A 16,558-nucleotide genomic window follows, 5' to 3' on the forward strand; every position below is an offset into this window, starting at 1 on the left:
AATGAGGAGGGCCCTTTTTTACAGTTTCCTCTCACTGATTCCCGGGTCTACCCAATACCCATCCATTCTACTTCTATTGGAACAATCCACTTGTTCCCTTTTAATTATTCCCTTTTAATTGCCATTTCTGACTGTCCCCTCACCCGCAAAACGTAAACCTTATTCCAAACTCACTTCAAACCTTGGCTTTCCCCTGGCACAGTATCCCTCTGGAAAACTAATACCTATGATGCAAACACAAGACACTTTGTTCAAACTTAAAAACTGTAAAGGAACACTTTTTCATGTGCTCATTCCTGACCAATCTCATGATTCTCATCACCAGCTTGGCACCCTCAACCGTTGGCTTTCTCTTCCTTTCCCAGACTCATCTTCTCTTTCAATGCTGAACAGTTGGCCTCTTGCTTCAAATCTAAACTCTTCAACTGAAATGGGCTCAGGCTCTGTAGTTAGAATATGAATGCCAAAGACATACATTAATGAGAGAGGGAACATGTGTTGCTGCTGAGCATCTCTTTTCAGGGCTGGTACAAGTCAAAGATGTTTCAACGCCATATTACTTACATGTTTGTGGTGTACTTCCTAGAGATTTAGTTGCGGATCAGTAAAATTTCATGATAGAGCAGTACACTTATGATGTTGGCTGCTAGCCATGACCTTTTCATCCTACAAAGATTCTTACCTATGTAATCATTTGTTGTCATAAGATATGACGTCTCTTTGCTATTGTTTTACTCTGACAATAAATTATACATTTTTTCTCTTGGTAGTCAACAAGAACAAGAGGTGGAAGCCAGGTTACGACACAAGTATACTGTGATGGATAAAAGTGAAGCTGCAGCTCTGGTTGCCGCTCAGAAGGTGAGTGTGTGAGAACCACAGCTTTCTACTCTTGTGACTGCTTTGTTTTGAAGAGTTCCTTGGCGAGTATGAAGGAATTCAGAAAACCCCTCAGAAATAAATAAACGGTCACACTTTTTTTAGTTTCTGAGTCGGGTTCCCTTCATCCCCCGTAAGTAACCGTGTGATTGTACAGATCACCAACAACTACTACTACTATTAGTAGTACTTCTACTACTCTGGTATCTTACAAAAGTAAGATACAGGAGTAGTAGACAATAGTAAGATACAAGAGTAGTAAACGTACTACTAATACCAATAGGGTCTGTCCTTATTACTACCTTTATCGGGGACATTACCGAAGCGCTAAAAGGCGAGGTATGTTTTTAAGAATAAAACAAAAATTTGCAATAAAGTAGATACTTCGAGAAGCAGTGGGACCATGTGGAGGGAGGCAAGAGATGACGTATTAAATACTTGTGCATTATTAGTACTGAGTCTTTGGGTGCAGTACCAGGGACTGCGAGAAACCATATTTATTGTAGAAGTGAGGGAGTGGGTAGAGGTTTATAAAGCTATATTTGAGCTACCAAACAAGTCATAAATACAAATGGCCCTTCTGTAGATAATGAGGCCCTCCATAGGAATAAAAGTGATCTATAGTTTTTGCTCACAACATCTCTTTACTTGTCTTTCAAGTATCAAAGGGTTAACTCGGACAGAGTTCCAAGGAAGCATAAATAAACAAGCACAAACACTAAAAAGTTAATGGCTAAAATGAAAAGGTTAGGCAACGTGATTTTATAAAATATAACTTTTATTGCTGAAAATGACAAAAAGTTGCAACAATGGGCAAATGGATAAAAATCGGTTTATCTCTTTTAATGCAAACGCTTTGGATGACTGTTTAACATTATTGCCAATAGATGTCCATTAACATACATATTAAAAGTTAAGAAAACAACACAATTCTTTTATGGGTGTTTTCAGCTGTATGGGATTCCAAGGTAGGATGAGTCAGAATGTAGTGGGCACCTCTAAGTAAGCATTTGGGCCTGTTCGAAAAAGTTATCCTTGTGATTAGTTCTTGTTCTGCTTCTCTGCTTTAGTAGTGACTGCACAGTGAACAGCCTGAGTGGGTGTCAGAATATACTCATGGCTTGTACATGATCTTAGGCTCGGGGTTTGGAGGGCTTGGAAACTCTGAAGAACAGGCCTATGGAAACTGAAAGCACAAAAACATTAGACTGCACATGTGAGTTTTGCCTTCACGTACCCATTTTCTGGTTTAGGGTGCAATTCAAGGCGAGAGTAGGTTAGAGCCAATTCTTAAGGCTAAAACAATGTGGATTAGACACCTGGTAACATGTCACTTGCTTGTTGTGGCTCTCCACTTTGTTCTAGTTCTCCCCTGACAATTTGTTTCCTCCAGTTCAGTTGTTTTCATCTTTTTCTGTTTCTTTCGGATTCTCCTGTTCCCTTTTTGGTTCCCGTGTTTGCTATGTCAAGGGAATCTACGTACCTTTTGTGTTCAGTTGATCATCTTAGCATCCAGAGTTCTCCAACTGGTATTCAGGTTGGTTTGATGCTTTTAATAGCGACTTCTGCTGATAAGACTGGTAGGTCTGATTTAACCTCTGATTCTGCTCTCACGCAAGTTTCTTTTCAGTTTATGTGTACTACTTCTTATAGCTGGTCTTGTGGTCCCGAAAGCTTGTTAACTACTGATGCCTGAGTTGAAAAAATAGTCACTGAAGTTACAAAACTTACTTGCACTTGAGACAAAACCATAGGAGGGTGAATCTAAATTTCTTTCTTACCCTTTTCCCTCTTTTACGTCCAGTTCCTACAGTGTGTGTGTGTGTTACTACACTACTACATTTGTGTAGAGATTCCGAATTATAGAGGCGCTTATCGAATATCTCCAATTGGAACCTGGCAGCAGGTTCCAGGTGACCAACAAGTTTTGTAGGTGCTCACAGAGACTAAGATGAGCAGATCATATCTTTGTCAGATCAATTTGTGATCCATGATGAAGTACTGGCTTTGTTCTATAATGCTGTTGATATCTGTGTACAGAGATTATTAATGTAGATGGGCAATGTGTGGGTTTTAAAACCAGCAATTCTGAGGACAGGTGCAGGAAAAGTCAGTGACATCCAGTTGTGCATCACTCTGCTCCTCTAGGGGACACAGTGCTTCGAATTCAACATCTTGCTGCTAGACACCTCTGCTGCTGAGCTGTCCATCCAGAAAACTGCAGCCTTCTCCTTTGCCCTCTCATACATTGAATCTAGCAACCCGATTCAATGATCTCGAAATTTCAGGCACAAAGGCTCATTTCAGGCATGGCTTTGATCTAGGGTCCCAGCAATTAATTTCAGAAGGTGAGTCGGAGATATGGAGGCCGTTTTCCACAACCATGGTACCCCGTCTTTAGCAGCACAACTCTTTTGCAGGAAGCAGGACAGCTCAAAGGTAGCACAGTTTGAAGTTCTACATCATCCCTGGCCAGCTAATTGTGTAGCCCATCACTGGCCAGCTAATTTTGTAGCTCAATGTCGTTCATGTGTTCACACTTTTTACTGCACTTTGACATATCTCATGCTCGCAAGAGTTGTTTGATGGCACTGGGAGTTTTTTTACCTGTGGCTTCCTGTCCAGTTCAAATGAATTCTGTGATCATTGCTAAGGAAAAACTCTCACCCAGCAGAGTAGATCATGTCAATAGCATCAAAAGCCCTTTGTTTCAGAAATCATGCCTTTTCCCATATGCACAGATTCTACTGTGGCTTACAAGGGCCAAGTAGCTCATCCCTTCGCAATAGCTTTCCTTCCTGGGTTAGCAAAACTACTAATCACCAGTACTCAAGGGAAATATACCTCCTAGAGTCTTCAATGATTGTCATAATCTTGGAAGGAAAGTAGGAAAAATATAATGACATGCAAAGCGGGTTGTTGTAAAACCAAGGTGGGTACATATAAACAATTGATAACTCAGTAGGCTCTTATCATCAATCTATCATTGCCATTTGTAAAATTGTCAACACTTTAGAAATTTGTAGCTATATAGGAAGAAGTGCAAACTTAGGTTATTGTTACGTCTTCATAGTGGATAAAGAAAACCTAAAGGCACACTGCCCCTCGCATGTTAATTACTGATGCTCAACTTGGCATTAAGGTAATCTGCACAGCATAATTTCCCAAGTCAAGGGAAAATTACCAATCAGAAGTGGTTTATTTGCGGAAAAATAGTCCGCCTGTAGCAAAACTAACTACTAACCATGAAACCCTACAAGTGGGGAGAGGATGTGGCATAACGACCAGAGCTGCCGACTTTGAAGCTGGGCAACCAGGTTTGAGTCTCAGCTAGGCTAAACATCCTGTGATTCTGGGCTAATCACTCAATCTCCATGTGTTTGCAAAAAATTAATTTGTCCTTAACTGGTGCTCATGAAAAGCACTCCAATACCTTTGGGTTGAGTACCCACTATAAACACCGGTGTTGATGATTAAGTGCCGGTGCTGAGCACTGGAAACCACCGGCTCAAATTTAGCACTGCCAATCAGTTATCCAAGTAAAAATGGTGTAAAACAATTTAGGAATAGTGATCCTTTGTCTTATGAATGTATCTATTGTGTACCGACCACACCATAAAGGTGACGCAACCCTCCTGCCACCTTTGTTCATGAGTGACTTTGCCTGCATCTGGACAGGCTGTCAACCATTGTGCGGTACTGAAGTTACATTGTTTTAGTGTCAACTGTGGAAAATGACAAGTGATTGCCAGGACTGATAGACATTCTCTTATCTAGTGACACAGCTTTGTTTTTTGAAAGGATAAATGACCAGCAACAATTTGTACTAAGAGAATGTACACCGCACAACCTTTTTATAATTTGTCTATATGCAAATAAACATTCCAGGGTTTGGTCTGAGACAAAACTTTTGGCTGAGGGCCCATAGCTTGAAAATCTAGATAACAGGCGTATAGTTTCCTATAGCAGATTTGGGGTCATCACACTGCAGACTGGCAAACCATGTAAAAATGCAAAGTGCTAGATCAGTGGATGTGGAGATACAAGATTTTTTGAGTCAGGAGAACAAACAGGGAGTGGCCTTACCTGGTACTTTAGTATTCTAAGCCACTCTATACCTATTTTTCCATTCCCCTTCCCTAGTGCCCTTTCTTCTTTGACATAGTTGTCATTGGTGCAGTTCGTATAGTGGAACTATGTCTAGCAGTGGAAGGGATGCACCTGACTTGGTACCTTAGTCATAGTTGTTAAATAATGTCCTACCTTGTGATCTGATTTTGTGCTGATTGTCTTCTTGCTTAGAGCAAAGGAACCAAACAGCCAATACATGTTGTAAATGTCCTGGCCATTGTACAGCTTCAGTGGACCACCCACCATGAATCCCTAGTGCTTAGGAACAACATTGATACACTAGAAGTAAATTCTTCAGATAATCTCGAACAAAGTGTTTTAAGTGGCTATGGAGTTGTTTTGCCAGTGGCAGCTGGCATCTACTGGGACGGGGGTACATACACTTAAATTATATATATTAAAAAAGCATGCAAATAATATATATAAAAAATTGACAACACAACACGAGGTCTCCGGTCCCGACCTCTTCTTTGGAACTGGAACTGGAACCGGAACCAGAAGCAGCAACTCCCTATATCAATCCTAGATCTGCTCTCTCTAGCCTGAGAGCAGCCCTATGATTGGTGGGAGCTACCTTATTCGGCGCTACACAGCGCTCTTGAGGCTTTTGTTTTCTCTAACCCCACCCCAGTCCTGTTGCTCTGTTTGGGACGGGGCATGAAAAATAAAATGGTAAGAAACTTCCATTTTATCTTTCATCCCTGGGGATTTGGGTGGGGGGTTTAAGTGGGGCAACTGTCCTCCTGTACAACGGAGGAGCTGCCCCTGTGTTTTGCTGCGAAGAAACCCTGTAGTTTCAAGTCTTTCGCAATGCGATACTCGAGGGGATATCTTATCTTGTGAAGTGACTACCCCAGGACCAACTTGAACACCATGTGCAGACCACAGGGGCAAACCACAATGGCCTCCACACAATGGATGAGCGCCAGGATACCCTAGAGGGTGATAGTATTCTTTACAAATACACATAACATCGGGAGACATACCCTTTCCCAGTTCCTCAGTCTGTGAGAGAGAACCCACAGGCCTTACCTGCTGCTTGTCAAACCTTACTTTTGTTTCATGTGTTTTGTGAACTTTTTTGCTCTTGTTATCATTCCGGACCTTCTCATCACCATCAGATTTCTTGGACTACACATTTTACTGGTTCATTTATAGGTACTCACACTGTCCAAAATAAGATTCAGGCTTTTTACATGAGACCGCATATGTTCTTGGTATTTTTTTCTCTAAAATGTTGTGATTGAATATATTGACTTTACCCTTTTTACATCATCTTCCACAATGCAGTCAAACTTTTTTACATCCATAGTGTGTACTGTGCCACAAGGTGGTTGGGCCCCATTCTCACAAGTGCATACATCAAAGCACAAGTTATAGATTTTTGCTTTATTTGTTATCGTAAATCATGTGTAAAACATACTTTGTAATGTCTATTATTTCCAGCCTTGAGAAATCCCTAGGCGTACTGAGTTACATGAGTTGGTTGAAACATATGCTGTTGAATTACAGGATAATGTGAAAAATAAGATATATGCAGAGCAGAAGATGGCTTCTTGGACTGTTTTCCCCAATGGAACTTAAAGACAAATCTTTGTTTCTTGTCCCAAAATGTGATCCTTGTAAAGCACGATCTTATAAGTGTATAACATTATATAAGGGATAAGGTATACCTGCAGTACATTGCAAGTCGCTAAGGAGTTCCATGACCATATAGAGGAACGAGGCCGAAGATTATGTAACTCTCAGGTGTGCCCACTCCTGCATGTGCTATTAATAATAAAATGCATTGTGGTACATGTAGTCTAATATAAATAAATTTCAACATAACACTGACTACATCCATACGACATTCCTACCTTCCTTACAATCACACAACGTTTGCATTGTGCACATTCATGAATCCTGTGGCTTGTTATGTCACGTACAATGGACAGGACTATTCAGTTTATGAAAGCAAGCAAAAAAACGTTATTAAGCCAATTGTCAAAAAAACACGTGATACAGCATGTGTATACAATAAGACCTTTAAAATCCACACTGGTGATGGTCTTTCAAGCATAAAGAACACCAAAAAAGACAAGGATTAAACAAACATACAAATGCTATACAAAGTTAAAAACAGTTATACTTCATTCATTGTGCTAATGATTGGTTCATATTTAAAGCTAGATAAGGCGCATACAAAAGCAGCTTTAGCTGGGGCATTTAAAAGGTAAAAACAATTCCCTTAGGTTCGGAGGGTAGAGGTACCAAGGACAGTAGATTTCAGTCGACATCTCCACATTGAGAGTAGGAAGCGGCAGACAGCAAAAGCAATCAGTTGGGAAGGGTTGGACTTGAGTATTCTTTTTTTTTAATAATTCTTTTTATTAACAGTCATCGACATGAGAAACACAGTACAGAGGTATCATCATAGTAATACACTGTGAGGCCAATAAGCAAACGCGTTTTTCAACAATATCCTTTGGGTATGCATTACGGAGAGGGGGGATCGTCCTGATCGATACTGCGTGGTGGACTGCATATCTCCCCCCGGTGCGAATTCAATAAGCTCCAGATTCTGGTCTATTTCTAGGGCACCCCCAGGCAGCGTAGACCGTCTTTTCCCTGTGCATGCACCAATCAAGGTCTTTTTTCCAATACTCCACTATTGGTGACTGCGCCGCTCCCCATAGTTGTGCTATGTTCCTCTTTGCCAGCATTAACTCCAGTGTGGCCCACTGCGTGTGATAGGTATTAAGATCAGTAGGTTCCTATATATTTAAGAGACATCTACGCGCCTCTGGGAGAAGGCGAGTGTTTAGTACTTTACTTATCACGTCATGTATATTACACCAGAAGGATTGTAAATGTTCGCATTCCCATATTATGTGCATGAATGTGCCTGTTTGGCCGCACCACCTCCTACATTCTCCACCCTGAGCCCTGCCCATCTGCACAAGTCTTGGTCCTGTCACATATACTCTGTGGAGAATTTTGAGCTGTACTAATCTAAGCTGTGCCAGTATTGCTACCACTCGCGGGGAGGATACTGTCCCCTGACACTTTTCATCATCTAATTTGATGCCGTCTCGAACCCACTTGTGTCTCAATGACTGGAGGGGATCTGTCATGTTGTTGATCAATTTCTTATATATTAATTATATAGTTTATTCAGGTATGTGGCCATCCAACACTCTATGTTCTAATGGAGAGGATCGGGAGGGGATGATCCTTTCGTGGGTCTGTAGTGCATGGGGACTTGCATATAACGAAAGTGTTCTGTATCAGCTAATTCGTATTGCTGCTGTAAAGTAGCGAATGTCTTAACTGTGCCCTTCTCCCAAATGTCTTTGACTTGCGAGATCTCAATAAGGTCCCACTTCTCGAAGCCCTTCGATCTCCATAAGTGACCCAGCTTTTCAGAACTCCACAAGGGAGTACCTAAAGTCAGTCTGTTTTCCCACCCGAGGGATTTAGTGGCCATATGCCAGACCTGAACTGAGAGTTTTGTAGGACCCATCAGTGGGTATCGATCAGTTTTGGAATATAGCGCCCTATTATAGTTACCTCCCGGGAGGAGCCATCTGTCCATTGCATATCCAGGGTCATTAGGGTGACCATTGGTACCATCATTAATAGCTGCAAGGTGTGCCGCCCAGTAGTACTTCTTGATGTCCGGGAGGCTAATGCCCCCATCATACCAGTTTAACGTAAGCTTGGTCAGGGCAATGCGCAGTTTTCCGTCCCATAATAGGTCTCTCTGGAGGCCTTCGAGTTCACTAAAATACTTCATCGGTGCAAGGTCTGAGGAGTTTTTCAGCGCGCACAGAAATCGGGGTAAATACATAATTGTGAAAAGTGCAGCTTTGCCCAGCAGCGAGAGGGGAAGTGCTTTCCAACTAGCTATATCTCGTTTACATTTTTGTAGTGGCGGGAGGAGAATGCGTTCATACCGGAGCGTGCGGTCTAATCAAATAAATATACCCAGGTATTTGAAGCCCACTGTGTTGACCTGAATGGGGCAGTTTCTTGGTGGGGAAGGAGGGCCCCCCATATCAACATATAAGAGGGACTTGCCGCAGTTGGCGGAGAACTCAGAGTATCTACCCAGTACAGCCAGTATGTCTAAAACAGATATTAGAGACCTCATAGGAGAAGCCAGGTATAAGTGTATGTCGTCCGCATAGAGTGAAATGCGATCCTCCCAATCTGGGGACCAGTGCAGACCCCGCACCTCTGGATCTCTTCGAATCCACACCGCCAGGGGTTCCAAGGATAAGGCAAACAGGAGAGGAGAGAGCGGACATCCCTGATGGGTACCCCGACTCAATGCAAATGGGTCTGATTTTTTGTTGTTGACTACAACATGTGCAAGGGGGTCATTGTATAGAAGATGTATCCATTGAATAAATCCCAGAATAAACCCCATTTTCGCGAGGACTGCCAAGAGATAAGGCCATTCGATGGTATCGAAGGCCATGGTTGCGTCCAATGATACGATTACGGCTGGTTCTTGTATTGGAGCTACTCTCCCCAGGACCCCATGAACTCTGCGCAGATTCAGGGCTGTGTTCCGGTGCGGCATAAAGCCTGATTGATCCGGGTGCACCAGGCCTCCAATAGTTTTAACTAGGCGGTTTGCCAGGAGTTTGGCTAGGATTTTGGGTTCAGCATTCAAAAGCGAGATCGGTCTGTAAGATGCACAGTCAGTTTTGGATTTGCCTTCCTTATGCATGGTGATGAGGGTAGCTATTCTTTGATCCCTTGGCAGCTTCCCTTTTTCCTTGCTCTTTTCAAACATGGATTTTAAATGTGGTGCTATGCAGTCAGGTCTGAGCTTATACAGCTCAATGGGAATACCGTTGGGGCCGAGGGCTTTTCCTGAGTTTAGTGATCTAATTGCATTTGCTATTTCGTCTGCAGTCAAGGCACTGTCAAGAAAGTTACAGTCATCAGTAGAGAGTGTAGGGAGTTGTATGTCTCGCAAAAGTTTGTGTGAGTCCTTCTCGGAATAGGTTGCTACAGCAGTGTATACTGCACTAAAATTTCCGGAACCAATCTGCTTCCCCACTCCGGTTTATCAAGCCAGGAAATCAGTTTTTCCACTTTGTCTTCCGAGTTGTATATTCTGCCCAGTTTTTCCCTCCCCAAAGTTCTAGCCCTATCAGGTACAAGAGCCTTATATTCATCTTGCTTGAGACGGAGTGTGTGGAGTGTCTCTGTTGTGATCTCGGTTTCTAGTTGCCCTTCTAATCTATAAATCTCGTCTTCAGCTTCTGATATTTCTTTCTGTCTTTCTTCCTACCAGATATAAGAGACAAGGCCTGGCCCTGGATCACTAACTTAAAGGCCTCCCACAAAGTGTGGGAGGAGTCTACTGTCCCCTCGTTTTCTTTAAAGTAATCATCCATGGCCCTAATGAGATCCTTATGGATACTGGGATCACGGAGCTACCACAGGCTAATTGGGGAAAGTCTCCCCACCTTCACTTGAATTATGTGTGCCCATAACGGTGAATGGTCCGATATGCCCCTGGCTAAGTGCCTGGTTTTGTGAATATATGCACCTTGGGAGGCAGGAACTAGGATATAATCTATACAGAAAAGGCTGCGATGGGCCCCGGAGTGGAAAGGGTGTTGTGACTTTTCAGGGTTATATGTTCTCCACCCATTGACCAATCCTAGGGTCTCCATAAAATCAGGCAGCCAATGGAGGGGTGGTCCTGTCGTTCGGGGGGGGGGGGGGGGGGGGGTGACGATCTAATATACGCGAGACCACTGAGTTGAAGTCGGCCCCAAGTACCAGCAGTCCCTCCGGTAACAAGAGCAAAATAGCGCTCAAATCCTTAAATGTCGTAGTCTTCAGGCCAGGTGGTACGTATATTGACATGAGAGTTATGGTGTGTCCCTCCCACATTCATGTTATTCCTATGTATCTTCCCCTATCGTCTGACCATGTGGAGTGTACAGTGAGTGGACACGAGTTTTTCATCATAATACCGACCCCCTTGGAACTAGTGGTGAATCCCGCATGTGCTATCATTTTATATCCCCATCTGTTCATCGCTTTACAGGAGTTCCCAACCAGGTGTGTCTCCTGAAGCATGACAATATCAGGTGCTTGCTATTTAATATATTGGAGAACCACACTTCTTTTGATCTTATCCCAAAATCCGTTTACATTCCAACTCAGCATTTTAATACTTTTGTCCCATTGCGTACTCATTAAGTTTAATATCGTTCTTAATATCCTCTGTCATGATGCTAATATTCAGTGTTGATGAAGAAACAATAACATTGATAATATATAAACCCCTTCCTACCAGCCCCCCTCCCTCCTTCCCTGCACTCTGGGCATAGAAGTGCCCATTAAAAACTTGCAGAGTGCATGTCGCCCTAGTGAAACTAAACGTAGATACGTAGGGGGCGTCCTACTCCGTTTCCCTGTCTCCCCCCTTACTAGTTGCATCAGTGTAGTCCCCATGAAGAGTCTTATTCAACAGTTCAGTGTATACCAATTCGGAAGTGGGTCCCTGCCGGGTGGCAGCCATATTGAAACCCCGGTACCTGTTTCACCACTGTTGGGAACCCTCTTTGTCTAGCGCTGGTCTCATCTTCTTTATAGAACTTGTCAACCCTTGCCTGGGAGTCTGAGTCATTGCTACTGATATGTTCGATCATATGCCAGTCTATTCGGCTCTCGTGCCAGTCAGAAGCAGCTTCGGGTTGTTCAAAGAACCAGGGACGTCCCTCCGCCTCCACACGAAGGTGTGCCGGGTACAGCATAGCATATTTAAGCCCCTTTTCTCTCAACTTCTTCTTTACCGTCTGGAAGGTTTTTCTCTGCCTTTGTACCATTTGCGTGAAGTCTGGGAAAAGAGTGATTGTAGCGTAGTCATAGCGCAAAGGGGCGGACGTTCTGGCATTTTGGAGGTGTCACATTTCCGGGTTCTCCTCAGGATCTGGGCGATGCTCAAAGGGGTCCACCTCCTGACATCCCCAAACTCTGACTAATTAATCTCCAGAGTGTTGAGGCGATCAAGCGAGGGAAAGGGTAGGGTAGGTGCAGCGTGGGAAAGGGAAACCTGAAAGACAAATAACATGCAATTACCATCCTATACCTTACGGACTACTCTCATATGCTCTCACTACTACCTGTCAAGGTATTCCCTGCCGATGGTTCCTCTATCCTGTAAGATACGTCTCTCACTGTCTGCTGCGTAACCATCTATACAAAAACCAAACCACAGAAGGTTAGCATCTCATTGCCTGTCCATTCAATCCCATATTACCAAACAACTTCCTCACCCTCATACGTACCCGACACCACACCCCCTTGAAACCATAGAAAGAAAGATAAAGCACTGCTTCACAACAGCTGAAGGGGATCTCCTTATTGTTCGGGTGGAGTTCAGAAAATCTCTCAGTGTAAACGTCTGGAAACCCTTCTCCTCAGGGTTATCACTGCTACTGATCCTGCTCCCCCTTCTGTACCAAAACATCCATGCTCTGTTTGCGGTGCGATCCCCACATGGTCACAATCCCAAACAAAAATGTCACATCCTGGTTATTTCTCGGCCGGCTCCACCTACTGGCTGCCAAGTTGGCCTTCCTTGTTAATGTTAAGTACAACAGAACATAGAAACAAAAACCCAGGCCGCCGTTCAGACCTCCACGGCTTACCTGTCCTGTCTTGTAAATCTCGAGAGTCAAGTCTTCTTGCTCGGATATTTCCTCTGGTCCGAATCCAGAAATAAGTTCATAGGGTCTTCCTCTGCGGTGTATGCGGTGTCTCGTCTCACCGCGTCCTTACCCCGCAGTCTCGGACTCGAGTCTTTATAGCCGGAAAACCTCCACGGAAGTGTCCTCGCCCCAGAGAACCTAGGGCGGTGAAAAGGAACGCGCGACGCAGTCGCGAGGCACCCCCAGGAGAGACGCTAAGGTGCCGAGCAGCCGCGCGGCTTCCAGGAACTCTCACAACAAATCCAGAATCATGTACAACGCCCTTAGCATTGTACGTGCCTTTAACGAAGTTGGTCCCGCCCCCTCGTCCGGGCTTCCTGGGACTCGTAGTTCCGCTAGACTTTAAGCGTTGAACTACGTAGGCGCACACGATGGTCAAACCCTGACAGGAGGATCACATCTCTGTCTCGGAAGTTCAACACTCTTCCCAGCATCAGGCGTGGGGGGGCCCCTGGTTTCGGACGTCCGACTGGGACCCTATATGGCCTTTCAATGACAAAGAATTTACTGAGGCCCTTGGGCTTTAGATGGTGCAGGATAAGTTCTTCTATAAAAAGATCTGGTGTTTGGCCCTCCGCTTTCTCCGGAACCCCCAGTATGCGTAGGTTGTTTCTTCGTAGGCGCCCTTCATAATCGTCCAGTTTAAGTTCAGTGAATTTGCGGAACGTGTGGAGGTCATGGACATCCCTTTGCAGGTGCATAACATCGTCAGCGAGACTCGCCGTGGAGATTTCCAAAAGCTTAACTTTCTCATTTATTTTAGAGCGGTCTGAGCGAATGAGGTTAACCTATATTGATATGGAGTCCATCTTGTGTTCCAGGGAGGTCTTTTTCCCGGTTATGGCTTCCATAACATCTTTTAGCGTCAAGTCCTGGTTTTCCCCTCCCAGGTCTTCCGCAGCTTTACCTCTGGCTTGGAGCTCTTGCATAGCCTCCTTGTTGAGGGTATATCGATCCAGTTTGCTTGCTTGAACAGTTTTGGAGTCCCTCGTCCCCGCTGTCTTGGCCTTGTCCATTACTGCGACTTTGAAGGTCCAGGATCTATCAGTTCGGGTCCTCTCACTGCCTGTCCCCAGCTGTGACCTGCTTGGTGCGAGTTCGGCTCTTCACCCCCGGCTTGTTCGATTTGATCAAACTGCAGGCCAGGCACTTGGAGAAGGTGCGCCTCTCCGCTATCCCTTTTCGTGCCCTCTCAAGTATAGGGCTGTTCCAGGCAATTGGAGCGGCCCGCTCCCATTCAGGTGGCGCGCAGCTTCACTGTGACGCAGTTAGCCCTCTTACTCGTTTCCCCACAGGGACCACCTTCCAGGCACTCAGGGGCATCTCAGGTGTTCCCAGGTCCCTCCGTTCTACAGGCCCGCCGTAATGTACGCGGCACCTATACTGCTGAATGGGGAGGTGAGAGGAAGGGATGCCAATCTCCGCAATTGCGCCGTTGGGGCCTGGATGGGCGCAGTGAAATCCGGATTGTAGGTGGGTGGGTGGGGCCCACCCCTTAGCGCTCTCGCATGACGATTCCGGTGCTATGCCACCAGTCTCTGCACCCCCGGGTATTCCTTGGCAATCCAGGCGCCACGGGCTTCCTTTACCTCCTGTACTCAGTCAGGCACCCACCGGGTGTCTCTGTCGGTGCTCTCACCTGCTTTCACGGTGGCCCATGTGCCTTTTTGCTGGTTCGACGGGCTCCGCTAGGTCCGGCGATATAAGGGTTGTGCGCCCCTGTCTGGACTCGGGACACGCCGCTGAACCGAGCTGCGCCCCTTCATCCCTCATCGGCCTCAGTCAGCACACTAGTCCTGGCGTAGTCGTCCGCATAGGCCCGCAGGGAACGGGACCCGTAACTCTGCCCGAGAGCAACCCAAGGACTCAGGAAGCTCCAAGACAGCTCTGCTTGCCGTCTGGTACGTTTTCTGCTGGTGGGGGATCGGATTTATGGACCGGATAGGCGAGGAGGGAGACAGTGTCGATGGAGCCAATGGACTAAGCGGCCATTTCGCTCCGCTGCCTGGCCACGCCCCTGGACTTGAGTATTCTTGAAGCAATTCTGAAGTCCCTAACACTGTGGTTGCGGCACAGTGTCAAGATCCATGCCCTCATATAGGCTTAATATTGTGGACAAAAGAATAATACATGATTAGTACATTTCTTGGTCTCAGGGTAAAATGGGCAAGTCATATCAACTTCAGAAAAGGGGCCACACCACTTCACACCACTTTGCAGTAAAGGTGCAGAACAGCAATGTCCCGATCAGAAATTTAAAGAACAGAGACCAGGCGAGCGGGGGCTCAATGAGATCCATGTAGGTTTCCAAGTAGAAAGCATCCTTGAATTCCAAAAAAGCTGCAATTGTGGTACCTGCCCTCCCCGATCTGTAGTGGTGCCTTCCTTCCCCAGAGTTCCAGTACACCCCCTTGAGTGCAAGCTTTCAGACACTGCATGCAGGCTCAGGGTGCTCCCATAGGTTCACACACTCAATTTCTGTCAGACAGCATTTTATATAGCCCAACCCCCAAAGGATTTGCTGAAAACTACTCTCCACCAGCTCCAGATCGCTAACATTCTCATGCCCCCAAAGTTTCTCACCATATAAAGACCCCCCATAGCTTGTAAGCTATATAGTTGCAGTGCAGGGGATATGGGACAAAAGTGGGATCCCTGGAAGGCCCTTAGGATACCACCTGAATAGTGCTCTAGCCTATGTTTGCACTTCTGGATCTGGGGGGACCAACCTAAGTGTTCATTAAGGGTGAACCCTAGATAATCAACTGTTCAAACCCTCTCCAGAGGAATACTGTTGAGGACTGGCGGTGGTCGAGTCAAGTGGCAGGGATTCAAGATCATGTACTTCTTTTGGTAAGATTTATGTATTTATTTATTTATTTTAGAGTTTTGTATAGCGCAAACATGACCCTGAAGATATCAGAGTGCTTTACACTGTGAGCACAACAAACAATAACATGAGGTCCCTGGATATTAGATACATAGAAAAAATTATATATTACCTACTGGCGGTCGCCAGTAGGTAGTTATAGTTAGGACCACGTTTCCATAGGAAATCCGCAACATTCTATTTTGAATAACTTTGGCGCCGGTCGACGAATCCTCGCGAATTTCTCAAAATAGGTGGGGCGGTACGCTCCGCTCCTACCCTGAAAGTCTCGGGGGGATCCGTCAAGCGGGGGCTGAGATAAAAGGGGGGTCCCAAAACGCGTTTTTCCCATGCATTTTTCCATAGGACCTTTAGAACGAGCTACAGCCCGAATGGCTGAACAGAATTACTCAAAATTTGGCAGAGAGGTAGTCCCTAGGTCAAGGAAGTGCCTTTTGTAGGTTTGGTGTAAATCTGTTCAGTAGATTCTGAGAAAATAGCCTTTGAATCAATATATATATCTGAAAGCGCGCAGAGTGCGCGCTGGGTGCGCGCACCTTGCCGTGCGCGAGCCCAATTCTGATTGGTTGTTAGATCTTAGTAAACATTCGAATCGGTGGAAGTCAGGAAGCGGCGGCCGCCATTTTGTCTATCGCATAAAGAGGGTGTGATAAACAAAGGGGGAGCACTTGAAAAGGGGGCAGAGTGGGTAGAAATAGACCCAGTAGGCATTGTAAGGGGGTCAAAGTAGGACCTTGTAGGGCAAAAAAAAAGAATAATATTTTGTAAAAAAATATCGCCGAGTGCGCGCACCCTGCGCGCACCCGGAAAAAAAAATAATAAAAGAAATTTAAAAAAAATTGCATTTAAGTGTTTAGATATAAGGTGGCTCTAAAAAGAGCCCTTGTGTTTATTTTTTGTTTTTCGGTACCTACAAGTAAGTACCGACGCA

The 16,558-nt window shown here is 45.0% G+C and overlaps 1 protein-coding gene across 2 annotated transcripts in view; it reads left to right on the forward strand.

Moving 5' to 3' along the window:
• KIF9 (kinesin family member 9) overlaps positions 1 to 16,558 on the forward strand; it is a 567,914-nt gene that overhangs the window by 207,719 nt on the left and 343,637 nt on the right. For both annotated transcript variants that reach the window (XM_085630190.1, XM_085630191.1), the window contains exon 14: positions 771 to 861. In XM_085630190.1, coding sequence (XP_085486316.1) covers positions 771 to 861 — 91 coding nt within the window. The remainder of the gene's footprint in view (positions 1 to 770; positions 862 to 16,558) is intronic.

This window comes from Triturus cristatus, chromosome 10 (genome assembly GCF_964204655.1).
Source record: "Triturus cristatus chromosome 10, aTriCri1.1, whole genome shotgun sequence".
NCBI lineage: Eukaryota > Metazoa > Chordata > Amphibia > Caudata > Salamandridae > Triturus > Triturus cristatus.